The 27,550-nt window shown below is 46.1% G+C and overlaps 1 protein-coding gene across 1 annotated transcript; it reads right to left on the reverse strand.

Annotated features, from left to right (window-relative positions):
• Window positions 1-4: 4 nt before the first annotated feature.
• Window positions 5-27,546, reverse strand: ngfrb (nerve growth factor receptor b). Its single transcript, XM_030086712.1, has 6 exons — window positions 27,373-27,546; window positions 24,025-24,166; window positions 19,321-19,677; window positions 3,965-4,208; window positions 2,936-3,111; window positions 5-1,560 (listed from the first exon to the last, which is right to left on the reverse strand). Exons 1-6 carry the CDS (start codon window positions 27,424-27,426, stop codon window positions 1,217-1,219), a joined length of 1,317 nt encoding a protein of 438 aa, XP_029942572.1. The 5' UTR covers window positions 27,427-27,546; the 3' UTR covers window positions 5-1,216.
• Window positions 27,547-27,550: the final 4 nt, after the last annotated feature.

Genomic DNA, 27,550 nt, shown 5'->3' on the forward strand with positions numbered 1-27,550 from the left:
ACCCCTTTTCTTTCCCCCCCTGGCTCGTTTCTCTCCCTAATGCAGCACTTTGAAGGATTGTCACTCGCAAGAATCACTACTTTGGTTAAACACTGTGCCCTTTGATCCGCTAGAGATTGCTCAGTTTAGGGCACTAAAATTAACACAGTCATTTCCAATACCCTGAGAAATTAACCAAAGCCGTACCTTCCTGTTTTGTTTTTCGCAGCACAGTACGTATGTATGTGTTTAACATTTTGCCATGTACACCTCACACTGGAAATAATATAACGTTCAACACAATTAAGACACGGAGTTACTTTAAGGTTGGCTACTTACAGTGATGATCAACAGTGTATGGTCCCGTCAGAAGAGTGCTTTAAGATCTCAAGTTTTCATTCTCTACAACAAATAATGTAAATGCATACAGGTAATCGCTCTGCCTGTTCGTACAGTACGGCGTTTGCATGCATGGCTACATACTGCGGGTATGTGTATGGCTATATTTGGAGTGTGTGCGGTCTATGTACAGATAATATACATGGGTAACGTGAGTTTGACGCTCCATGTTCTTTTCCTTTTCTGGGCCGGTGCGAAGGCGAGCTCTTGTGTTATGCAGATAGAGCCGGAGCTCACAGGCTGGGGTCGTGTTGCGTCGGTCGGTGACCCCCGACCGTCAGACCACCGAGTCGGCGGAGTCAAGCGAGCTGTACTTCGATCACAGGAGAGACACTCAAGCTGGAGCCGACGTTCAGATAAACCTGAATCCAACAGCAATATTTAAATACAGAGCAACTTCTTGGGTGTGGCCATGGTTTTTTTTCTTAATGGAAAAACAAGATTTTCATTTCCTCAAAGATCCACAGAGTTCACAGGATGCAGACTCCATACAGTAACAGTACCAGGCAAGAGCCCGCCACCGTGGCATGTAAATAATGTCACTTGTCAGGTGCGGGTCTGGAAACATTTGCTCCTCTTTGGTTGGTCAGATTCCTAAAGTTTCACAAAGAATGGAATTTAATCCAGGGCCTTATTTAACAGGCCTGTTTAAAGGTCGAAGTTTCTAAAGATGAGAAGGAAAGCTGAATGTTTTGGAGGTGATCTTGTGATTTGTGACATTTCTAAGCCCTATTCGTTCTGGAAAGTGATTACAGCGTGAATTATGTGGAGTAATGAAGCCATGGAGGAATATTTTAAGGTTCGGGTGTTACAGTTCTGCTCAGAGTCCAGCGTGAAGTCACACTACGGACGTAGCGGTCGGCTTCACGGCGTTCGGGCTGAGCGCCAAACTCTGGGCGACGTCGTCGCGGTTGATCTTGCGCAGCGCCGTGCACAGCGTCTCGATGCTGGCGCAGTCCTTGCTCGCCCAGTCGGAGAGGAGCGCGCGCACGGGATGCTCGTCCTGCCCGAAGGCGGCGATGCGCTCCTCCTCGTAGCCCAGCAGCCCCGCCAGGCTGCACCAGTCGCTGTCCTGCAGGTGGTTGCAGTCGTCGCCCTCGTTGCCCCTGAACAGCAGCTTCTCCACCTTCTCCCTGGTATGGAGAGGAAGCAGCAGGCAGGGCTCCTCATCCATGTTGACGACTGCAGAGGAAAGAAAGGACAACTCTTTTTAACATTCACGTTGGAAGTGCAGCTTGATCCAGCAGACGTTTGCTTACAAAAGTCACCCAGGAAGCTTTAATTGAAACAACTACCACCAAAAATGAACATATGCTTTATGTTTTTCAGCTGTTTTGCCTTTGTTGGGAAATCATTTTATCCTGAGCTTTCAGGCAGGCCTTATTCTAAAAGCTCTTAATCTGAAAGCATGTTTACAGAAAAAGGGTTTAAATCAAAGCACTAGGACCGGATCTGGCATAATATTTTAAAGTAATCCTTCTTTAAATATAGTTTTTATTACTTTTTTCCCCAGTTAAAGTTGATGTTTAACTTTATCAGTGATTTCTTTGGTTCTAATAGGCTGAAAGAAATGGAGTAAACACAAAATGTATTGTAGTAATTGTTGATTAAAGGGAAAAAAAGTGCGTAGTTGCTGTAATCTGGCTTCTCGGGTGTTTACAGCATCACCTGTCAATCACACAAATGTCTGTGTAGTTTTCCACTTCCAGAGAAGAAACAGACCTGTTCTCCTGTTTGCACCGTGTTTTTCTTCCTTCAGCATTATTGGGACAGGCATGCGGTTTTTTTAAAAGTGCTAAATTCTCAGAGACTGGTTTGTCAAGATGTAAAGGGAGAGCGCTTAAAGCGCACGCTGCCAAAACACACAAACATCGCGGGGCTCCGTCGGGGCTGTAATCCCGGTTTGCTGATGTGCTACAGTAAGTTTGAAAGGTCATGGCGGAGGCGGAGCTGATGGAGCCACCAGACAGCTCATTCCTGAGGGGGAATTCTTTGTTTAGGGTGCAGCCTGCAGCGAACACACACACACACACACACACACACACACACACACACACACACACACACACACACACACACACACACACAGTCTCGTATTTCTATCCTTGTGGGGACCGTCCATTGACTCCCATTCATGTCTAGCCCCTAACCCTGACCCTTACCCTAACCCTAACCCACACCACAACAAAGCCTAACCCTAAAGAAATGTTTTTGCACTTTTACTTTTTTCAGTAACAACAACATGGTCAAGACAACACTGTTTCTCCTACTTAGGACCGGAAAAAGGTCCCCACAAGGCACGTCGTTCCACGTTTTGCTATCCTTGTGGGGACATTTGGCCCCAACAAGGATAGAAATACGAGAACACACACACACACACACACACACACACACACACTCGCTCAAAACCCAGAATTCAGGTCCGCCGTCCGTCATCAGAGGAATTCAAACAAGATAAACACTTTTGTGTTCAAACATGTTTACATGTATTTTCCTCACAACACCTTGATAAACGGAGGTATTGCATGTATGCTGTATGTTGGCGTTCCTCGGTCACCTGTCTGTGCCTGACTCTGTCCCTGCTGCTGCTGCTGCTGCTGCTCCTGCAGACTCTGGCTGTCCACCGAGATGCCGCTGTCGCTGTGCAGCTTCTCCCCCTCGGGCGACGGCGTCTGGTTCTGGCTGGCCGTGCAGTTGTTGGCTCCTTGTTTGTTCTGCTTGCAGCTGTTCCACCTGATTAAAAATCCACGGGACGAGGCCAAACGAAAATGTAAATTCAGTGAAACGCAGCGCTATTGACACAGTTAGCACCCCATGATAGCATAAAATGAGTATCGGATGATATCAGAAATGTATTTTAATTGGCATATAAATGGTTTTATAGTATGTTACTACAATTACCAGATTAATAAAGACCTGGATATGTCTGTTCAGCATCTCTGCACACTTGGATCACTTAGGAGACTCGTGATTTAAAGCTGGAATAGCACTCCAGGGATTAATCTGCGCTCGCATAAATCTCGTGCGGCTGTGTAACTTTGACAAGAGTTGTGGTCGGGTGCTTCGCCAAGAGCAGCCGAGCAGCCCACACTGCAGAGCCCTGACGCCAGTTTCAAAAGAGCATTAGACGATCGATACGGTGATAAAAAAGAAGGAAAAAAAGAGCAAATTATTGATACTTCCCTTAAGATGTTAAAAAGGAAAGTACCTTTTTAATCAGTGGGTCACGCTGATGCTTTTTGAGCTTCCAGCATTGCGATCCTTCTCGAAGACACAGCGTGTGATTGTGTGACCTTGTAACGCGACCGAACACAGCGGGAACATATTGTACATTCAAAATTTAGCAGGGATGTAAAAGACAAGGCAACACGGGCCATATTGTAGCCCACAGGACAACGTCAACCTCTCACCGAGCAGATGATTTCATTAAATATAAAACAGGGAAAATTCAGACTCCTCTTGGAGCGTCTTCTTCATATTGGTCTGCAGTGAGTCTCCCATCTGCTGTTGGATTTGTAAGACGTGTGTATTAAACCAATAGTTTTCTACACCGCGGAACCACAACATCTCCGTTTTCTGCCCTTACTTCTTGAAGATGATGAACGCCACGAGGCCGACGACCACGGCCGCCAGGATGGAGCAGTAGATGGGGATGAGCTTGTCGTTCAGACCCTGGTACAGCCGCTCCTGGGAGTCCCCGCTGGTGGTGGTGGTGGTGGTGGAGGTGGTGCTGCTGCTGTCCGACAGGTCGTCAGACGGCGGGTCAACAGGTGTGAAGTCGGGATAGGCGGGCATGGTGAAGTTGACGTAGAACGTGGTAGACACTGTAGCTGGAGGGAAGAGAAAACAGCATCCGGGCTAATTCATATGGACACGTGCACACTGTGTCACACATCACTGGGACATTTCCCGTCCTCCCCGCGCCGCCGTTAATGAGCTTCACAGCAGGTTTGTCCGTCCAGGTCCTGACCATTAGCAGACACGCTCGCTGCTCACCGCGGATGTGGAAACCAATCCCCGCCTGTCACTTACTTACTGTTGCTCACATCGCTGACAGGAAATCACCCCGTTGGCTCCTCCAGCCTCTAAATACCCCGGGAGAGCTGCTGAGTGCAAAGCGGCCATTTTTTTTTTTCACTAATGAGGCGAGAACACTTTAGACGAGAGCGCATTTAGATGGATGTGGTGGCGGTTCCAGATGAAGGAATTTTTTGCGGACGTGTGGAGTTGCCCTGTCAGTCGTTCTTCATGATTAACGTCAAAGGCTTCAGGAGGACGTTGGTGAAACATGTTGTCTTTCATGAGACTAATTTTGTTGCCTTATTGGTCAAAAAAATCACCACCTCTTCACTTGAAAAGCCACATGCTGCTGGTAACTGTAGCTCAGTCAGAGCAGGATTAAAAAAAGAAAAAGGAACTGAGTTAAAACCACATTTCCAGTCTTCACACCTTCCCTCAGCCTGCATGTGCTGCTTCCTGTTATTTAGTGCTAAGACAGATTCAGGGGTAAATTTAGTGGCGGAGAGCGGGGGCTGCACACTTCCGAGTCTATTTAAAGATCTTGGTGAGTTTTAGTGTTAGTATAACACAAATCTGGCTCAGGCAATGCCTCGGGCAACACCAGCTGCTACTGACAACGGCATTTTTCATTCCTGCGGCTCGTGGCTCACGAGCTACGCTAGCTGCTAACACTTCATTTTTTTCTCTAAAATCCTTGAATGTGCTTTACAAGACTGAAAACATGAAGCGGAAGAAAGCCAGAATATATCAATCAGTAGACATCTGGCATATTCTGATCATTTTGAACTCGATGCCAGTCGCCCTTCACATTTCACGAGATAAACAGATCTGCAGACTGGCCGTGAGCCACTTTATGTGGACTCACTCTTTTCCTCAACAAGCTTGTGACGCCTTCATTTCTTCTATAGTCTTACAGACATGCGTCACTACGCTGGGGGATTGTCTTTATTTAATCAATATATTCACCAGTAAAAGAACTCTATAATAAACAAAATACAAACAGGCTTCTGAATAATCACTAGTTTCCTGTGTTCTTCTACACTTCACAGACAAATATACACACAGCCACGCCGACCTTAGCTTGTCTGTTTCTACCAAGCTATCTTTTGCTCTATGACACACACACACACACACACACACACACACACACACACACACACACACACACACACACACACACACACACACACACACACACACACTCGCACACGAAATCAGACACCCGCCATTGACAGAGATCTTCTTTGTCCAGCGCAGATGCCCCCTCCCCATCTTTTCTCTTCATCCTTCAATCCCCATTCTACCCCTGGCTACACGTTTTCTCACTCCTGCCAGCCGTTTCCTTTTTCTTTCAACCAAAAATATGTCCGGATTGTTGCCTTTTTTCTTTTTTTCTTTGACCCCTTTCACCTCCCTTTAATCCTCACTGATAATAACAAACAGCCAGAATGGCCGGCTAATGCATCTGGTTATGTCTTATTAAAATTTCCATTTGTAAATCACTTGTCCAGTCCATCCATCACCGCGCCTCTCCTGCCCTCCCCTCCCTCTGCGATCAGCCATTAAAGCAGGACCCAGAGGGCCTGGTCCGAACCACCAGGACGACGGTCTGGCTTCAGGCGGGACTGACCTTGTCCTGCTTGGACAGAGTGTTCAGTGGTTACTGGACCAAGAGACCGAGACACGTTAATGGTCGGGGCCGCAACTCGTTCCTATCAAAACCTTTCAACTGACCAGATGTGGCAAAATTATCAGTTATATTTGAGGGATGTGAATCTGTCAAAATCACAGGTTAGCTCTACGCCGGCTCGTGTCAACAGAACATTTATTACTTATTGTTGCATTATCTGCTCGTTAGTCAAATAACTGGAATTTTCCCCCTGGCTTGTAATGATTAGCCAGTGACAGGAAACCCAGGCACACGTATGTTTACAAGCCTCAGGTGAGTGATTATACAGAAAGAACGTGCAGCTCTGTGTTTTTGAATGAGTGTTTTCAGAGCAAGGCTGCGGCTCGCCTGTGTTCTAAGTCAGTGAGTAATTGCACGTGTGTGTGTGTGTGTGTGTGTGTGTGTGAGGTAGCCTGCCGCAGCCACACCTGAGCTGAACTTGTCATTCCAGCCTGTTGCAGACTCCTCCAAACAGGTGTTGCTGCAGTTACAAGAGTGTATACTTTTAAAAGCCGACTTTGGATTGAGGCACAAAGAATAAAGGAGGGGCTTGTTATTTTAGAAGATGTAATTAAACCTGAGCGGCGCTTCAACCACTGCCGATCCCTGCAACAACACCCGAGACGCATTTAGCAGTGAAAGAACGCGGTTTGAAAATATTGCCACAAATGCGACCGAAGGAACTGAAGACAATCGCTGATGTGTGTCCTTGTAAGGCTTCTTCAAAGAAGTAACGTAGAACTGATGTCAAACCATGTCTCACCTCATTTTCTAACTTTGTCTTTTCTCCTTGAGGGTCTTAATTCTCCTGTCCCTTCCAATGTTCCTGCCCGTGTGCATGAAACACACCCCTCAATCCCTGCGCTTGTGTATGCGGAGTTGCAGAGGGCGCTTATGCGTGTGTGTGTGTGTGTGTGTGTGTGTGCGTATGTGTGTGTGTGTGTGTGTGTGTGTGCGCCTGTTCTGCGGCAGAATGTGATCAGCACTCATAGAGGTCAACCAGAGAAACCTGAGAGCGCAGAGGAGTAACTCCATCGCTTTTATCGACCAAGCAACATTCTCAGCATCTGCTCGCTCTCTAGCTTTTCCCCGCCGCTTTCTGTTCCTGCAGCTCTCTGTTCGCCCTTCGGTCTTCTGCTCCCACTGCCAAAGATATGACTGTAACAGCAGCACCATGTTCTATAAAGCGACAAAAATTGGCAAAAAGACTAGATCTTACATGGTTTTTGAGTTTTCAAGAAGCATTATTTAAACATTTGTCATCCTTTACTCTTTGTAGAGCTTTATATGTTTCCTTTATGATCAAACTGATCATTTCAAATGTCCCACTAGTTATTTACAACCAATAATTATTAGAAAATAACAGTTTTATCCACAAAATTCTCCCTATAATCTAGAATGCTGTCATTCAGCTCCAGCAGATAAAAAGCCTTGGCTGGGCAAACTCACAATTCCCCAAACCCGAGCCATAAATCCTTCCAAGGACAGAACCTCGACTCCAAGAAGCGGGGCATTTGGCAACGAAAGTCGGCACGAGCGAAAGCGCGAGTGTTTTGGTCACCCTTGCCACCGGAGCCGCTCACTCGCGCCAGATCACCTCCAAAATGCCTCACTGGTATGTGGAGGGCAAATTCCTGACGGCCGGCACCGAGTCGTTCCCACAAGACGTCGATTCTTGTCGGGCAGCGTAGAAAGAGACACAGTCGACTTTAAAACTTCCTTCGTCGGTACAATGCTGGTACTGTCTGGAGCCGGGAGCAAGAGGGTTACGGGGAGAAGGTCATCTGCGGCCATACAGCCCAACACAGTGGAGATATAAGTCAGAAGATGTGAGGCGACCAAGTTATAGCCACACAATGAGTGACTGTGCAAAACAAAGACTGTGGATTGTTGGCATTGGTTGGCCGCCATTGGGGATTCCTCGCTGCCATTGATGTGGCCATGCTTTGGATGCAGGACATCAGGAATGTGGATGGCATTTTATTTCCCCCATCTGTCTTAAACTTTTTATCTGTCTGTCAAACGGCGGTCGACCGAGCGCCGCCCACACAGTAAGACTTCCCAACTATAACTGTGCTGGACATTCCTGTCAAACTTAGGATTTCACCACAGCTTATCAGGTGGAATATTAGAGAAAACATAATAAAATTAGCAAAAGGAAATGCAGAGAAGTCACATAAAATGTATAGATCAGCTTCCAGCCCCTCGTCTGTCCCGACACTGAACCAGTCCCCCGCTTGGTGCTGGTTGAGCTCTGTGATTTGTGGAGGGCAGCCGGTCAATCGCTGAGGTCAACCAAACACAGGAAGGAAACCGATTCCTCCTCCTGCTCACCTACGAGTGCAGGAACCACATGAACTTGGCCCAAGCATTTCCTGGAGGAGGTTGACTCCAAAAGTAATCGGGGAATCTGTTGCGCAAATTCGCCTTGTTCGGTTTCTGACAGCTGTGACTCAAAAAAACAAATAAAGAAATCTTTAACCGAAGCCTGAGGCGGTGATAAGAGCATCTAACTTCAGAAAGAGGTGTGAGACCAGAGCTTGGCTCGGCTGCTGCTCCCATGATGGGTAAATAAATAGATCACACTAGTCTGTAAATGAATTACTGCTGTTTCTCATTAATTCACGGATATGACTCACCAGATTTCTAAATTCTGTATATTCACGCAATCATCATTTTTCTGAATATCATCATCAAACAGGGATGGGTGAGTTTTGCTGTTTAAAGTGCTCACAAGTGGCTTTCAGCATGCACAGACCGAGCCTGTATCTCACTCTCTCTGCGTCTGTGTGTGTTCTGTGAGTCATACTGAAGCAATCCTTTGAGTTTTCTATCTGCATTAACAACATGACTGCATGTGAGCCTTTAAACTGCAGGTTTCTGACCGTGCTGCCGTTGAGCAGGAACCCCCCCCCCGGGTGTGGAGGAGGTCAGCCCACATGTGTGCTGTTGGTCCTGGGTGTAAGCTAGAGGAAGGTCAGGGTCATGGAGGGAAACGGCCACTTTCCTCAACAGCCTGGAGGACTTTCAGGAAGAAAGCTTGACCTGATAAGTAAAAGTGAGTCAACCTGAAGCACTCGTTCAGTTTTAATCTCGGACTTTATTTGTGTTAGCATGACTAGCTAGTCTGATAATGCTTCTTGAAGCGATGTGTCTCCAGGCTTCACCGGTAATTACTCTAACCGAGCCTGTTAGCCACATAAAACGCCATGATGCACCCTCAACGCACACTTCCATGAGTGTACTGTGCAGATGAAACCACTGTCTGGCTTATAGAGATAATTATGAACGCCAGATACTCTGCTAACCTGTCGTGACAAACAGAAAGCGCCTGGATTAGGAACTTAAGAGCTCAGGAGCGAGAAGGCTGGGCGTGCGAGGTTCGGCGCTCTGCGGAGTCTGATTCACATCCTGTAACAAAAATACTCTGATCGCTGCCAGGAGAAGTTTGCGGTTTAAGTTAAAAGCTCGTAAACATGTCGCGTCTTGCGCGGTGCATCGTGTTTATAAGTGCTGCTGGTGCGACTTGTGAGTGCAGTGTGACGAAATCAGATGTAGAAAATAAGACCTTTCATGAACTCCAAGCACTTTAAACTTTAGTCATTAAACAAAAACGATTTGTATCGCCGTCTGCATGTAGAAAATATATATTTTTATGAGTGTGATGATGCAGCAAATGTCACTTTGACAAGCGGGTTAATAATATCAAGCGGCTGTAATGAGCCTCTCCTGGCTCTGTGTTGTTGTGACCCTCGAGAGGATCAGAGGGGATTAAACCGTGTTTTTCAGAGCACATCCCCAAGGGGAACTAAAACTGCATGATCTTCCTACAAGCCTTCCTTGACCTTCAACCTCTGACCTCGCATGCTGGTCTGCAAAAGAGGGGAAGTCATATCACACGTCTTTAGATAAGCATCTTGCCTTCAAACCTTCAACTCTGCCGACTAAATCTGGTCAGAATTACCTTTGTTTATCATCAGAGAGAGATGAAGAGAGTCCATTTTTCCCCCCTCTCTTTTAAGACTTAAAATGTTGCACTAATCCTTTTAGTAGAGATGGAGGAAATTGGATTTTCAGCACACACTTCAGCCGAGCTTGTATCTACATTAGGAGCTGAAAAATCATCGGAAAGGAGAATTCACTGCTTTAAACTCAGAATAAGTGAGGCAGTGAATCTGTTTCCATCTGTCCAGACAACCTGCAGTATTATCTCGGTGGTCTGGTGCTTCCAGCTCTCGTTAAATTACGTCTCGAGTCACGACTCGCCTCCTCTTGGGCGTTCAGTGTTTTCCTCTCAGTCCCTCCACCTTCCTGCCTGCGTTTAGCCCGAAGGCCCGAGTCGCCCAACTCCGCGGCATTAATGGACATGGCCGTCTGGCAGCTCCACAGATTTGTAAGGACTGATAACGCGTGCGCCTCGGTAAAAAGATTACATTAGGAATAAAAGGCGCATGATTGAGTTAGAGTGAAGAACAACATACGCCAACAGAGGCCTTACACAGAGGGCTGTAAATCATCATGCCTGGAATCGCAGCAAATTCACATTCATCATGGTGTGTGTTTTCTTACTTATCTCAAGGATGTTTTATATTGGAGTTCTGGCTCCTTGTATCTTGATCTTGGATGAATCATCCCGACCGGACACCACTCTCCCTCTCTGAGAGCACGAGCTGAATCGAGCTGAATCAAGCACCCTCCATTGAGGATGACGTTTCCAGCAGCAGAGGGGCACTTTACTAGAAAACACTCGTACGTATTGGGACCACTTTCGCTAATCAGATAACCTTCTCCGCCTGTGGTATATTTTTCCAGTTTCTTTAAAAGCTGGAAAAGACACCTCTCAATTCATTAGTCTCGCATGTTGCATTAGGCCACACGACATGTTTCATACCGCTTATGTGATCATATTGAATAACAGGGCAGAATAATGCTTTAATTTGAGTGGAAATTCTGCAGAACAGTCAAATCGATCGGTGTTTACGTACCTCTCCAAGCTCTCAGATTCATGCTGGCGAGAATTTGAGTAAACATGTACTTTCGATATTGTCAATATGACAAGTCATGCTAATTTAGATTATCTAATTTCAATAAAAGCCTGTAAAACTGGTTTTGTTCAGTTACAAAACGCTTTGAGTCATTGACCCAGCATGACATTTAGAGCAACATTTATTTACACTTGTACAGTTCTGCCTTATATGATGTCTTTCTGAGATTAATACATTTAAATTTGCTTGAGATGACCAAAAAGAGGGATTGTCACTTAGTTTGCAGTCCTGTTGATCAGAGCGAGGATATATCCGGAGGTGTTTCTAATTAGGGACCGAGCCCCGGAGGGCAAGGTGGCCGCAGGCCACCTTGCCCGTAGGGCAAGGTCTCTATTGTTATTCGTTCGTTTGTCGTTCTCCTCCTATATTATTATTAGGGACCGAGCCCCGGAGGGCAAGGTGGCCGCAGGCCACCTTGCCCGTAGGGCAAGGTCTCTATTGTTATTCGTTCGTTTATTATTCTACTCACCCGGTGTTTCAAGCCAAATTTGACCCCCTAAACATGCACGAAAACTCACCAAATTTGGCACGCACGTCATGACCAGCGAAAAATTTTATAAAATGGAAAAATTAACCCAATCTGCTCTCTAGCGCCACCTAGAAACAGTAAAATAGGCGCCACGGCCCGCAGGAATGTCGCAGAGAGATCAAACCTACGTTGACGCGTTCGTCTCATCGAGATCTACATTTCACGCACTGACACCCCTGACCTAAATCCAACAGGAAGTCCGCTATTTCCCTTTCAAAGTAAAATTTTGCTCAAAATCACTCCTCACGAAAAAATTATCTCCTCCGAGACCGTTTGTCGCGCAGACATAAGAGTCACACGACGTGAAAGAGGACAAATTTCTCTACAAAAGTTGTGAACAACTTTGTCAAAAGTCTGACGGTGTGGATTTTATTAGCGTTCAAATTTGGAAGTCTGAAATCCTGCCTTGCTCCGGCCCTCATCCGTTATAATGGGGAAAAAAGGAAAAAAGTCGCCTTTTTTCAGCACCTCGAACAAGTGTCGACTGCGGCTAAACCGTGACTCCTATCAACAAACCGAGCCCACTGAAAGTTCCAGCAGGTTCTCCCGAACAAGATGATGTAACATAAGTGGGGAAAATATCATATTATATGTATGTTTTCACAGGTAAGAAAAGGTGTGCGCTCTGCATTTTTTTTGCTCTCAGTTATAATGGAGCCGGATGGGGAAAAATCTCGCGCTTCTCACAAACTGAGGCCTCTGGGGTCCAAACTAAAAGTCTGACTGCTCTGAAAGCCTCACCAACTGAAAGACAACAAATTTTCCTATCAAACGTGATATTTTTTGTTCAGTTAGGCCAAACAGCAAAGGAACAAGGAGCAGTTGTTTCCCCAAAAAAGACTTTTATTTTCTCCTCTCTCCACTCTAACTTACATTACCATATATGGGCATGCATTGCAGTTACACAGCTGACAGCAGCTGTCAATCAAACTCTGCCACTGATTGCCTTCATTCAGTGACTCTCAAAAGCAGATGGGAGAAGCTAACAACTCCATGTTAGCGGATGGAACATGCTAACAACTCCATGTTAGTGGATGACTGATGCCACCAGCTTCATGTTAATGGATGGAACATGCTAACAACTCAATGTTAGTGAATGGGAGACGCTAACTACTCCATGTTAGTGGATGGGAGATGCTAACTACTCCATGTTAGTGGATGGGAGATGCTAACTACTCCATGTTAGTGGATGGGAGATGCTAACTACTTCATGTTAGTGGATGGGAGACGCAAACAACTCCATGTTAGTGGATGACAGATGCTAACTACTCCATGTGAGTGGATGGGAGATGCTAACTACTCCATGTTAGTGGATGGGACATGCTAACTACTCCATGTTAGTGGATGGGACATGCTAACTACTCCATGTTAGTGGATAGGAGATGCTAACTACTCCATGTTAGTGGATGGGAGATGCTAACTACTCCATGTTAGTGGATGGGACATGCTAACTACTCCATGTTAGTGGATGGGAGATGCTAACTACTCCATGTTACTGGATGGGAGATGCTAATAACTCCATGTTAGTGGATGGGAGATGCTAACTACTCCATGTTAGTAGATGGGAGATGCTAACATTTTCATGTTAGTGGATGGGAGATGCTAACAACTCCATCTTAGTGGATGTGAGATGCTAACTACTCAATGATAGTGGATGGGAGATGCTAACTACTCCATGTTAGTGGATGACAGGTGCTAACAGCTACATATTAATGAATGGGACATGCTCACAACTCCATGTTAGTGGATGACAGAAGCTAACAACTGCATGTTAGTGGATGGGACATGCTAACAACTCTGTGTTAATGGAAGACAGATTCTAACACCTTCATGTTAGTGGGTGGACGTCTCAGTCGCTGGCCAGCGGGGAGGCTCGGTCCCGACCAATGCCGCTTGCGGCTTTAATTAGGGACCGAGCCCGAGGGCGAGGTGGCCTCAACTGAGGCCACCTTGCCTGAGGGCAAGGCCTCTATTGTTCTTCGTTCGTTTCTTATTATTATTATACTGACACCGTATTGAAACGCAATTTTGACCCCCTAAACATGCATGAAAACTCACCAAAGTTGGCAGGCACATCCTGATCGGCAAAACATTTGATAAAATACAAAAATTAACCCCATAACCCAATTGGCTCTCTAGCGCCACCTAGAAACAGTAAAATAGCCGCCACGGCCCACAGGAATGTCACAGAGAGACCAAATCGATGTGGATGCGTTCGTCTCCTCGAGATCTAAAAATCTCTCATTGACAAAAATGTCCTAAATCGCACAGGAAGTCCGGTATTTCACTTTCAGTGTAAAATTTGGCAAAAAATGACTCCTCCTTTAAAAATTATCTGCTCCGAGACCGCTTGTCGTGGAGACGTCAGAGCAGTGCCAAATAAAAGAGGACAAGTGTCTCTCACAAAGTTGTTAAAAACTTTTTCAAAAGTCTCAGGGTGTGGATTTTATTAACCCTTAAAGTTTGAAGTCTGAAAACGCACTTGCAACACTACAATGGACAGTGCGACCCGCACGAATGTCGCAGAGAAATAAAATCAACATGGATGAGTTCGTCTAATCGAGCTCTACAATTTACCAAGAGACATACCTATACCTAAATCCAACAGGAAGTCCGTTATTTCCTGTCAAATCAAATGTGCCTCAAAACACTTTTCACTCAAAAACCACTAATATGGACTGTTTCACCCTTCACAGTGTCGTACAGAGAAAAGAAACATATGCATGCGTTCATCTCATCGAGATCTACAACTTACTCACTCGTACCCATGACCTAAATCAAACAGGAAGTCCGTCATTCACACTTTTATTGTACATTTTTGCTCAAAAACTCTCTCCTTCTTCACCAATTAAGGCTTCCATGGTCAAAATTATAAGTCTGACTGCTCTGAAAACTTGATATATGTAAAGACAACTAAAATGCCTATCAAAGTTGAGGGTGTTTTTTTCATTTTGGTCCACGGAAATGCATTTCCCCAGCTGTTTTTACCAAAGAGAAACTGTGTGTCTGCCGAGTCACACTCTAACATCATGTGACCTACTTAAGCCATATATGGGCATTGAGCCTCAGGGCTGATCTGAGAGCTGCTGTAAAACATTCTGCATGTTGTCCCTGCTTTCCACAGTAGATGGCGCTCCGTGACCATAAATCACACGAGTGATGGATTGCTGCTCAAACAGGCAAATGAATGTATGGAATCACACTCACATGGATATATTGGTGTTTGACATAGTGGAGCAGACATGACTATCAAAATAAGAGCCTCACACCCCATATTTTTGCAAAATATGACATTTTTAACAAAGCACAGGGATAATTTCAAATTCAACAGTGTTAAAGGGCAACTCCGGTTTTTTTGATACCTGGACCTTATTTATAGGTGTGTGCCTGCTCATATACTCACTCAGACAAACATGGTGCAGCTTGGATTCCTTCAGAAGTTATTTAAATCCAACCGATTCAGCGGGGGCCACGGCAATGGAGCTTCCCGCACTGCAATCCATTGCCGTGGCCCCTGCTGAATCAGATGACAGATGCTAACAGCTACATGTTAGTGGATGGGAGATGCTAGCAGCTACATGTTAGCGGATGGGAGATAATAACAGCTACATGTTAGCGGATGGGAGATGCTAACAGCTACATGTTAGCAGATGACAGATGCTAACAGCTACATGTTAGTGGGTGGGACATGCTAACAACTCCATGTTAGCGGATAGGAGATGGGAGATGCTAACAGCTACATGTTAGCAGATGACAGATGCTAACAGCTACATGTTAGTGGGTGGGACATGCTAACAACTCCATGTTAGCGGATAGGAGATGCTGACAGCTACATGTTAGCGGATGGGAGATGCTAACAGCTACATGTTAGCGGATGGAAGATGCTAACAGCTACATGTTAGCGGATGGGAGATGCTAACAGCTACATGCTAGCATATGAGAGATGCTAACAGCTACATGTTAGCGGATGGGAGATGCTAACAACTCCATGTTAGCGGATGGGAGATGCTAACAGCTACATGCTAGCGGATGAGAGATGCTAACAGCTACATGTTAGCGGATGGGAGATGCTAACAGCTACATGCTAGCGGGTGAGAGATGCTAACAGCTATATGCTAGCGGATGGAAGATGCTAACAGCTACATGTTAGCGGATGGGAGATGCTAACAGCTACATGTTAGCGGATGGGAGATGCTAACAGCTACATGTTAGCGGATGGGAGATGCTAACAGCTACATGTTAGTGGGTGGGACATGCTAACAACTCCATGTCAGTGGATAGGAGATGCTAACAGCTACATGATAGTGGATGGGAGATGCTAACAGCTACATTTTAGCGGATGAGAGATGCTAACAGCTACTTGCTAGCGGATGAGAGATGCTAACAGCTACCTGTTAGCAGATGGGGGATGCTAACAGCTACATGTTAGCGGATGACAGATGCTAAAAGCTCCACGTCAGTGGATGGGGGATGCTAACAACTCCATTTTAGTGGGTGAGAGGGTGCTGGAAGTCTATGGAGGAGCAAGGTTCCCAGTGACTTGGACTTCGGTCATCAAGGTACGAGGACGACCTCAGTCGGGCCACCTTGCCAGAGGGCGAGGTCCCGTCCAATGCCGCTTGCGGCTTTAATTATTATACTAACGCCCAAATAAACGCGAATTTGACCCCCTAAACATGCACGAAAACTCACCAAATTTGGCACGCACATCGTGACCGGCGAAAAATTTTATAAAATACAAAAACGAAAACCATCAGCTCTCTAGCGCCACCTATATCCCGAAAAACGTCTAAAACAGTCGCTACGGCCCTCAGGAATGTCGTAGAGAGATCAAACCAACACTCACGCGTTCGTCTCATAGAGATCTAACATTCACGCGCTCACACCCCTGACCTAAATCCAACAGGAAGTCCGCTATTTCCCTTTCAAAGTAAAATTTTGCTCAAAATCACGCTTCACGAAAAAATTATCTCCTCCGAGACCGTTTGTCGTACAGACATAAGAGTCACGCGACGTGAAAGAGGACAATTTTCTCTACAAAAGTTGTGAACAACTTTGTCAAAAGTCCCACGGTGTGGATTTTATTAGCGTTCAAAGTTGGAAGTCTGAAATCCTGCCTTTCTCCGGCCCTCATCCGTTATAATGGGGAAAAAAGGAAAAAAGTCACCTTTTTCCAGCACCTCGAACAGGTGGCGACTGCGGCTAAACCGTAACTCCTATCAACAAACCGAGCACACGCAAAGTTCCAGCAGGTTCTCCCGAACAAGATGATGTAACATAAGTGGGGAAAATATCATGTTATATGTATGTTTTCACAGGTAAGAAAAGGTGTGCGCTCTGCATTTTTTTTGCTCTCAGGTATAATGGAGCCGGATGGGGAAAAATCTTGCGCTTCTCACAAGCTGAGGCCTCTGAGGTCCAAACTAAAAGTCTGACTGCTCTGAAAGCCTCACCAACTGAAAGACAACAAATTTTCCTATCAAACGTGATATTTTTTGTTCAGTTTTGCCAAACAGCAAAGGAACAAGAAGCAGTTGTTTCCCCAAAAAAGACTTTTATTTTCTCCTCTCTCCACTCTAACTCACATTACCATATATGGGCATGCATGGCAGTTACACAGCTGACAGCAGCTGTCAATGAAACTCTGCCACTGATTGCCTTCATTCAGTGACTCTCAAAAGCAGATGGGAGAAGCTAACAACTCCATGTTAGTGGATGGAACATGCTAACAACTCCATGTTAGTGGATGACTGATGCCACCAGCTTCATGTTAATGGATGGAACATGCTAAGAACTCCATGTTAGTGGATGGGAGATGCTAACTACTTCATGTTAGTGGATGGGAGATGCTAACTACTCCATGTTAGTGGATGCAAGATGCTAACTACTCCATGTTAGTTGATTGGAGATGCTAACGACTTGATGTTAGTGGATGGGAGATGCTAACTACTCCATGTTAGTGGATGGGAGATGCTAACTACTCCATGTTAGTGGATGGATGATGCTAACTACTCCATGTTAGTGGATGGGAGATGTTAACTACTCCATGTTAGTGGATGGGGGATGCTAACTACTTCATGTTAGTGGATGGGAGATGCTAACTACTCCATGTTAGTTAATGCAAGATGCTAACTACTCCATGTTAGTTGATGGGAGATGCTAACGGCTTGATGTTAGTGGATGGGAGATGCTAACTACTCCATGTTAGTGGATGGGAGATGCTAACTACTCCATGTTAGTGGATGGGAGATGCTAACTACTCCATGTTAGTGGATGGGAGATGCTAACTACTCCATGTTAGTGGATGGGACATGCTAACTACTCCATGTTAGTGGATGGGACATGCTAACTACTCCATGTTAGTGGATGGGAGATGCTAACTAATCCATGTTAGTGGATGGGAGATGCTAACAACTCTGTGTTAATGGAAGACAGATTCTAAAAGCTTCATGTTAGTGGGTGGACGTCTCAGTCGCTGGCCGGCGGGGAGGCTCGGTCCCGACCAATGTCGCTTGCGGCTTTTTTAGTAATGTGACTGCAGTCCTGGACTGAAGACATTTGTTGTTGGGACAGAGAAAATATTCAAGCGACTTTCAAAACAAGTAGAGCAAGAAATAAATCACACATTAGTCTCTCTGTCTGCTTAATGAATTGCCAGCTCCTCATGAGATGAACCAAAAGCCCTCCGAGGCTGAACCGGATCCTGAGAGAGCCACAAAAGCCTCCCTTTAGCCCGAGACCGGCTCTGTGATAACACCCTCCGTCAAACCGCTGCACGGCCGATCAACAGACTCCTTGTATTGTCATCATCTCACAAAAGCGTTGATTTTTATCTGCGAGGCATCAGATCATCGGAATGGCCGGTGACTACACCCCGGAGGAATTTCTGATTTGGAGAGTGATACCCACAGGGTGCGATGATATAAAAGAAAATCAGAACCCTGTTTGGAGGCATGACCCCCTCTGAAACCCTCCAGTCAGGAAGAGTGTGGTCTTTGTCTCTTTGGATGGGATGAGTCCAGGAAGACAATGGGACAGGCCTGGACGTGGCATTTGGACCCACAGTGTCCACAGTGTTGCGCTGAGGCCGTGTGATTGTGCGGCTGTCATAGAGTGAAGGTCCGCCACGTCTCACTGTCCGCTCGGTCGCCGGACAGTTAATCTGCGTTCACATTGACTTCATTCAGCGAATCTTGACCCTTGGCAGTGAACCCCATCACTCAGCTATACTCAGCACAGTGGCTCATGGTAAACTTTCCCCATGTTTTGATAGGGTCATCCAACAGCCATTTATTAGACGGCTGAAAGATAAATTTGTCTCGTCACAAATGGATCACTTGTCCTCTGGAAGGAATAGTTCGACTCTCCCTGTCGGCATTCAACAATATGAACTTATCGACCTGATCTTTGAGGCCCGGTTCAACACAGTCGCACTTGAACTTGACAAAACTGAAGCCTGACGCCCACGGTGCTCTGGGAAATCCACTGACCTCAACTTCTTTTCGTTTGTTCCATTTTGGTGAATGAATGGAAGCTGATGGACGAGGGGTGTTTTGAAACATTAAAGCAAAACTTTTTACCAGTTTTAGCGTCACACTGTATGTTGATGATCAGTTTCATAAAGAATAATACAATGAGTGATAAAACTGGAGAAACACAGCCAAGACATTCACTCTTACGTAGGCAGACGGTGTCTCTGACGGGGGTGCACAGCTGCAGCACCTCGTCCTCGTCGCAGGTGGTGCAGGGGATGCAGGGGTCCCGGGAGCTCTCCTGGTCCGAGTAGGTGTCCCCGGTGCACTCCTCGCACACGGTGTCGTGGTCCAGCTCGCAGCTGAGCAGCATGCCCTGGCCCTCGGGGCACTTGGTGCAGGGCTCGCAGCGCTGCGACAGCTCGCTCAGGTAGTAGCCGTAGTTGCACACGCAGGTGGCGTCGTTGGCGTCGGTGCAGGGCGTCTCCATGCGGAGCAGGCCGGTGCACTGCGTGCACGGCTGGCACTTCTCCGTGTGGCTGAAGTTTTCGGAGAAGGTTTCGCCTAAAGGAACGAAAAGGAAATGAACTGTAAAGAGTGTTTAAACTTATCTCTTCTGTGATACGAGCGCTGGAATTTGTCCCAAATTCCTTCATTTTCCCCTGGTGGATGTGTAGCGACACGGAGGTCAGTTGAACAAAAAAAAAAAGAGTTCAGGAAAACACAAAACATCCGCACATCTGCGCCGAACAGACTTTTTTCAGATGGCGAGCCCGATGGCATCACATATGCGTCGTAAATTGTTTGTATACCTGCAAGATTTCCCCGGGATAGATATATCTGCAAAGGACGCAATCAATATTGCATGTTTTATGGAATTGTATTTCGGCTGGATAGAGAACTGGGAAACATACTAAATTATGCAACAGACCCATTTGTAGAGAGAGCGAGAGAGCAAGAGAGGGAGAGAGAGAGAGAGAGAATTTTTGCCATTGCCTTACATTTGCATGGATTAAACGCTTATTTGTTCATTCAATATAATAATCTATAAAAGATTTCTATAATTTCATGAGAAATTACCAAAAGACATGAAAATCAAATCACGTTCTGTATGTAAAACAGCTGATTTTCTGCTTTTATTCATGGCAAAGAGACAGATGACCTTGACTGATCCAGAGCAAAACTAATGTGTCACTAAATGTAACACACTACTTTTTATTGAGAGATATGTTCATATAGAGCAGAATTTATGGCTCAGCCTTCTGCAGTCTCTCATGTGGTTCTGATCTTCAGGATAATCAACAATTAAAATGAATTACTGACCACAGAGTGCGTATAAAAACAGATGTGAGCTTTGGCTGATGTGCAGATTACATGAAAAATAAATCAGTGCTGCTTTCTTTAGTGATGAAAATGAATTGTTTTGTATTTAGTCTGAAAGATAATAGTGAAGAATGTCCGTCACAATCATCTGAAACCTGCAAGATGACTGCAGGATATTTATAACACAAAGGATGTTTTAGGGATTAATTTAACTATCTTCATCAAGATTGTTGTGATAGTTTCAGTTTTCAGTTTTTATAATAAATCAATTCGAATTAAGTGGCGTGCAATGTGCTGGACGACAGGAAGCCGAGACCCTCTGCAGCTCATTCTGGTGTGAGCGTATCCAGTTTTGGGTCTGCCTCGCCGGCCCGCCGGCCGTGTCGACCGCTCTGATGATGCAGAGATTGAAGTGGAGATGGGGAGAGATAGACGCCGGGGCGGAGGGGAGGAAAGAAAGCGGCGGCTGTGTCATTTGAGAGCGGCGTGGATCTGAGCGAGCACTTCTGCCTCGAACCGCCGGTGTCCAGTGTGGCCGCTTCGCATTTTTTGCTTAATTGTTTCTGCGGAAGTCGCCTGCTGTCCCTGCTCTCCATGTGGCGCTGTCGGTGTCCAGTCATGTAACAGTTACCGCCCCCCCCCAACCCCCATACTTCCACACCCACCCCATTACGCCCTGCAACACCCCCCCTCCCCCTCCCCACAAGTGCTCTCAGAGCCATTATCATAATGCCATGCATCAATAATGCAAGTCAATACATTAATAACACTCGCCTGCAGCGTGGAGGGAGGGGTCGGGAGTGGGGGGGGGGGGTCAGGGGACAAGAGACGAGGGGGCGCACTGACGACCAGCTCCTAGATCAGTATATCACATCATAACAGTCGTAAAGCTGCTGGTCTAACATTTAATCCTTCTCTTTGTTTTCAGCTCCCATAAAAGGACTTTTCACTTTCTTCACTCAGTGTGTGTGTGTGTGTGTGTGTGTGTGTGTGTGTGTGTGAGAGCCATCAGTTTCTGGCTGAGAAGTTTGCCCTGCCTTTATTCCAGCTGTTCTCTTTCTGTTTCATCTCCACCCATCTGTCCGTCCGGCTGAATTCCTTTTCAGCACTGATAACTGTTCACACAACATGAATCCTGGAAAACCACGGAGTCGAAGCGCAGCGTACTGTACGCCGTCAGCTGTTGGTCACACGCCTGAAACAACACCGGCAAAGACACGTGGTGGATGGAAGTAGAACAGAAACACGCTTCACGACTCCTGAAACTCCGACTGAGGCTGGAAGCACCTATAGATCTAATCACTGTGTTCAATATGATGTTATCTGGTGGCGAGCTTGTCTGGACCCATGTCAATCCTGAGAGCCCTCCGCTGTGTGTGTGTGTGTGTGTGTGTGTGTGTTCATGTCTGAGCAGAGCAGGCGCAGTGAGGCCGGTAATTATCACCCCTGGAAACCTCGGCGTTGTGTAACTGAAAGCAGAAACCTCAGATGTGTCCAATGAAAAAAAAATCAATTTGAGCCTGAGAGAGAGTTTTTGTGCAGAGGAGAATTTATGAGGTCGTTCATTAGAGCAATAAATCATCAAAATTTAATACCTCGGCTTGGACACGTTTACAAATGTAGAGACGAATCACAGAGGAACTGCTAAACTACAAATAAATAACTCTTAAGGGTCCCTATTCTGCGTGACTTCTCTCACGACCCTCAGTCTGAATCGTTTTCCAACTGGAGGAACTCCTCCGCTCACGGTTTGCCATCCTTCAATGACCCATGCAGTTTTACAGCTACTTCCTGGCCGCTTGAACGCAGCGCAGTCAGGGGATTCGCGCAGTTAGAGACTCTGGGAACAGCGCAGGAACTGGCTGCAGACCAGCTCTGACTTCTGCAGGCGCGCCATGACCTTTGACCCCACATGATAGAGTTACGAAAACCGTTTAAAGTTCATGAGTTTCACTCAAACGGCCCTGTAGGCCATAAATAACCTGAAAAATCTCTTTAAGTCAGAGCTTGAAATCCTCATCGCAGCTACTTTACAACTTATCTGCGGACTGAATATCCCACAATGCCGTTTTCTCCCCCCCCCCTGCAGTAACACTTGGAGCAGGTCCCATTCTTGTATCTTCTCAACCTCGACGTCCTCATAAAGACTCGCGCTGCGATACAGCCACGCTCCCTACATGGTAAAGGCCAGCGCAGGGGCATTCATGTTGGAGAAGAGTTAAGTCTGGCATCCAGTTTACTTCCAAACATGCGGCTAAATCAGTCAAACACTTCACATGAAGGGAAGAAGTCAGCGTACTCCTCCGGACTCGCACACCGCCCCTGTTTAAACACAATACGTTTAATATGCCCGCGGTGTTTTCGTCGTAAAGTGCTGAGTCGAGTATTTTTAGTTCACCAGACTTTTCCCATGTTCGAGCTGATCCAAACTCATAAAGAGCTCTGTCCACGCCTGATGGATCGGATCAAACAAACTGGGATTTATGGCTTAAATCACAGGAGCGCTTAGCTCAAGATCAAACTTTAAGACACTTAAGCCAAAAAAAAACTAATGTGTGATAGATTACTGTGACATTTGGGGATTCTGTGCACAAAGACCAATAGTTTCATATTCTGCAACGCTTTATCCAACCAGCTGGGAACACTGGGTGTTGGAGGTCCAGTGTGTTTGGATGTGGGTGTGTTTTTTTTTTGATGAATAGCAATAAAATCCTGTCAGCCAATCCCTTCAATATTGGAACTTCCTTTCAGTCGTCCCAATTTTAAAGCCGGGGACAAAATGTGGAGAAGATCTTCACCACATATGTTTTTAATGACTTTAATGAGCCTTAATGTACCTTGAGTGCTGCTGTGTGGTCTGGTCTTCAAATAAATGTTCACTCGGATGGACAACCGTCAGACGTATGGTGAAGAAATCAGATATATTTAATATTTTTCTGAGTTTTATTCATTTTTCACTTGACTTTAACAGGCCAATTTCTGTTTGAGTCTCACTGTAATGAGTGATTTCTACCTAAAGCGGTGTGACATGCATGCACATGCACACACAAAAATGTAAAAACAAGACAGCAAGAGGGGGAGAAAGTGAATGTTTTCACTGTGACGTTCTGGACGAGGTGACGCAGCGATGAGACGGCTAAAAGTGAAGCAGGCAACATGACCAGCAGAGCGGATTCGGAGCTGCAGCACATTCCCCAGCCGCCAAGGCCTTCATTTATTATATATGTCGGATATTTTTAACACCAAGAACTGACATATGTTTGGCTGGGTGCGTGTGTGTGTGTGTGTGAATATGATTAACAGTGTAAAGCACTTTGAGATTTCTGAAGGAGTGATAATGGGTTTTATAACTGAATCCCATTCATGATCGAACTGTGGTTCGATAATCCAAAGTAACAACACTGAAGACGGTAAGCATGTCAGGAGAATAAAACGCCAACCACTGCTTCTAATACTGACCGAATTGCCAAAACTCTTCAAGACAGCGATGCAGAAACCGCTTTAGATTTGTGAACTACCATGGGAAAATTCATATGTACATCACAGATTGTGGGATTGGTTGAATGCGTGTGGCGTTCAGATACTCACTGTCCAGACACGGGTAGCAGACGGTCTGTGCGGCTCCGCAGGGTTTGACGACGCCCTCGCCGGGCGGACACTGCCTGCAGCACTCTCCGCTGGACGTGTACTGTCCCGACAGACACGTCTCCTTATTGGCCAGAGCACCAACCTGCACGTCGATGGGTCAAACAAACTGTTACCGTCCGGCAGAAAACATAACATAGCATCTGACATCACATCACAAGCAAAACATATGAAGGAGTGAACTGTCCTGTTTCTGAAACACGCAGCAAGGCCTAATAAGATTTATTTCATATAACTAAACCACGAAGGGTCACGACCCTGCAAGGCTGCAGGAAGATAAATCGGAACAGTTGTGAAATGATTAATGGAAGCCTCCTCCAGATTGTCCATTTTCTGTTTTTTCTTACAAGTTGTATTTGCTTTTCTATGAAATTACTGGATTGCTTTTCCTTATCTGGCTTTTTTTGTTTTTTTCAATGGAACAGTCTGCACAGTGACAAATTGCTTCCAGTTGGCCTTGTTTTTAACAAAGTGAACGTATCACAAAGTCTGTGAAACATCAACTTTAAATGTGTTAAAGCAGCTTCAGACAATACATGAATATTTGCAGCTGAGATGTAACAAAACGGCCCCATGTGAATCCAGTTTTCTCTGCGTTCTCCACACAGTAACCTGTTGAGCGCTTTATCTGGACTGCTGACAGGAAGAGACGTCGGTGCGTGCCTCTCCTCATGCATAAATGCATTAGAATGCGCACACACTTGCACACTCATGCCTGAGCGGCGACGTGTCTGTGTTTACGCGAGGCCCACGAGGTCTGCGTCGGCCCTTTTTTTTAAAAAAATTCTATCACACTACATCTGTCCCTTCTCACGGCAGCTCCGGTTTTTATCTTCTTCGCACCTTGATCTCCAAAGCAAAGCTTGATAAAAACAGCCGCTGCCCTCTGACACCGAGGCCCGCCTTTCATCCTCTGCAGATATATGAGATTGTTTTTGGCTATCATTTATGAAGTGAAGACGTTCCGCCGCTGGCCTCTCGCTGGTTGACAGATCAGACGCGGGTCAGAGGTCACAACTAAAGCATATCTTAGCTTCTCTCAGCACAGAGTGCAAGTCAGTTTTAAAGAAATGACCATTTTTTTGAGACATACTGATAAGTGAAAATTTTCGGAAAGTGTTTTGAGGATGTGTGTGCACATGTGTGTATCGTGACGCGTTCTGAAGCAGGTACACTCAACATAAATCGTCAGGGTTCAGGTGTGTGAGGAATGCTGCTGACAAGCGAGAGGAGCTCTACAAAACATCAAGTGTCCCCTCAGGCGTCTCTGAGTCAGCTGGTAGGTAGTGTGAGTGAGTGTGTGTGTGTGTGTGTGTGCATGTTCTTGTACATGCAAGTATGCACACACACACAAAAAAAAAAAAACACACACACTCTCTCTGATGGTGTCACGGCTCATTCCCCTTCCAGCCTTCAGGATTAGATTCGCTGCTCTGCTCAGGCTGAACGGCGTGTCTGCAGCTCTGAGAGGAAACCTCTGCCTGAAAACACTGACTGAATGAAAATAATTAAAATAAAATAATTTGGTTTCCGTGGATACGTCAGGGCAGGAGGCGGACCGCGGCGATGTTAAACATTTAAGACGCTTCACCGCGCGTCTCCCTCACATCCCCACTGAACCCTGCGTTCAGAGCGCCGCACGCCTTACCTCACTTTCACCTCGCCCAGAAAGCCTTTATTTGGAAATGGACCAAATATTTCAGCACGCTCGTCCCACTTCTACTGTCCCTGAACGGCTCCCTCCTTCTCCACCCCTCACCACACACACGTATATCAAGTCCTGCATCCTGTTCCACTCGTCCAGGTCTGGCTCCTGCTTAAGGTGTATGTGCTGAACTGTTTTCAACCAACAGCTTGTAGAAGGAGGAAATGAAAGCGTGCAGCAATCAGCAAGTTGGAGCTCGACTCCTACATGTCTTTTAAGAATTTTCTTTTTTTTTCTTTCTTCTTCTTCTATTTAAAGGTGGGAATTTGAAAGTCGCAGCTTCTGTCAGGCCGCCGTCTCCCTGAAGCGAGGCGATCACTCACTCTTCTGAAACAGCACACGCAGACGAACGCGCAGAAGCATCTGGACGCGCAACTCCAGGGCTCCGGACAGTCTTACTAATGCTTCAGTCAATGTTCAGTTGGAGGCACTTAACCTCTGGACCTCGGCTGTCAGGGCTTGTTAAGCCATTAGATTTCCACTGAACCAGCCGTCTAATGAGCCAGACCTCGTTTCAGGCCCGGCGAGGATCCTGCTGCGGGTTCACAGGTGGAAATGACATTACGCCTAATGTCTTCCCAAACAACGCTGAATCATACAGGAGAGGAGAGCATGGAGGAGGTGGAAGGCGAAGAGGACAGTGGCGTGGGGGGAGGGGAGGGGGCTCGGGCTCGTCAATATTGCATGTGCTGAGCCAGCAGAGGATGCACGCCCATCAGAGGGAGCAGCTGTCACGTATCAGTGATGCAGCCTGTTCCCAAACCAGGACCAGGACCTTGGGAGGCTCACAGCGCTGGCTGGCCGTGTCCTGTCAGACGCAAAACTCTTCAAAATATATTTCCTTCCTGGGCCTGCGCGGCCTCCAGGCAATCCCAGATAAATCAGGCCGATTAGAAACGCTAACTTCCTAGAGTTATGCCTCCTCCGCACATGCTGTCCTTGTCTGTGTCTGCACTTGTTTCACCTCATGTCTTTTATATAGTTCATCTTTCAGGCCTTCCTGGTTTTGTTTAGGTTATCTGGAAGATTCAAAACAAATAGTATACTAGTTTAAAGTACACTCAACAATCATGGATTAAAAAAAAAAGAAAAAAGACAGACTGGATTCAGGTTTAAAGGCAAACTTCCACCAAAGCCATCCTCCTTTCAGGCAGGCAGTCGGTTATGGCGCTCTGCTGCAGGAGCCCACTGCCACACTGTCATTGTCCCGCTGTCCGGAGGGCCACATGTAACTGAGAAGGGTGGAACTACAGATCCAGCAACCGGAGCTATAGAGTATCAGCCTGAATGGCTGCTGCACACATCCGCTCGGCTTCATATTGTCCTGCCGGGACTGGAAACCCAGACAGGTGCAAGGACACCGAGTGTAACTCTGACATCTAATATATTCCTCAAGAACCAAAAGAACACTGACTTGAAGTTGAATTCACTTTTATAAAGAAGCAAAACTTTGCAGAGATACTGTGATAAGGAAGATGTGAAAGTTTGAAGAAAAAAAAAATCTAATCCCTTAATCTCCTTTTAGGTTGACGAAAAGTGTCCAAATAAAGTTTTCAAACACGCTGGTTACGTAAGAAGTTACTCACCAATCCGAGTATCACAGCGATGAAAACGGACTTCATCCTGAATCCCCTTCGCATCTTTCCAGTGGGGGGTGGAGGTCAGTGATCGGAGGCAAGGCAGGAGGATGCAGGTTCAATATCTTCCAGCAGGTAGAATGAGAGAGGCTGTCATCGCTGCGTCTTTCTGCGATTCTTTTTCTGC

The sequence above is a fragment of the Salarias fasciatus genome, unplaced genomic scaffold (assembly GCF_902148845.1).
Source record: "Salarias fasciatus unplaced genomic scaffold, fSalaFa1.1, whole genome shotgun sequence".
NCBI classification, from domain to species: domain Eukaryota; kingdom Metazoa; phylum Chordata; class Actinopteri; order Blenniiformes; family Blenniidae; genus Salarias; species Salarias fasciatus.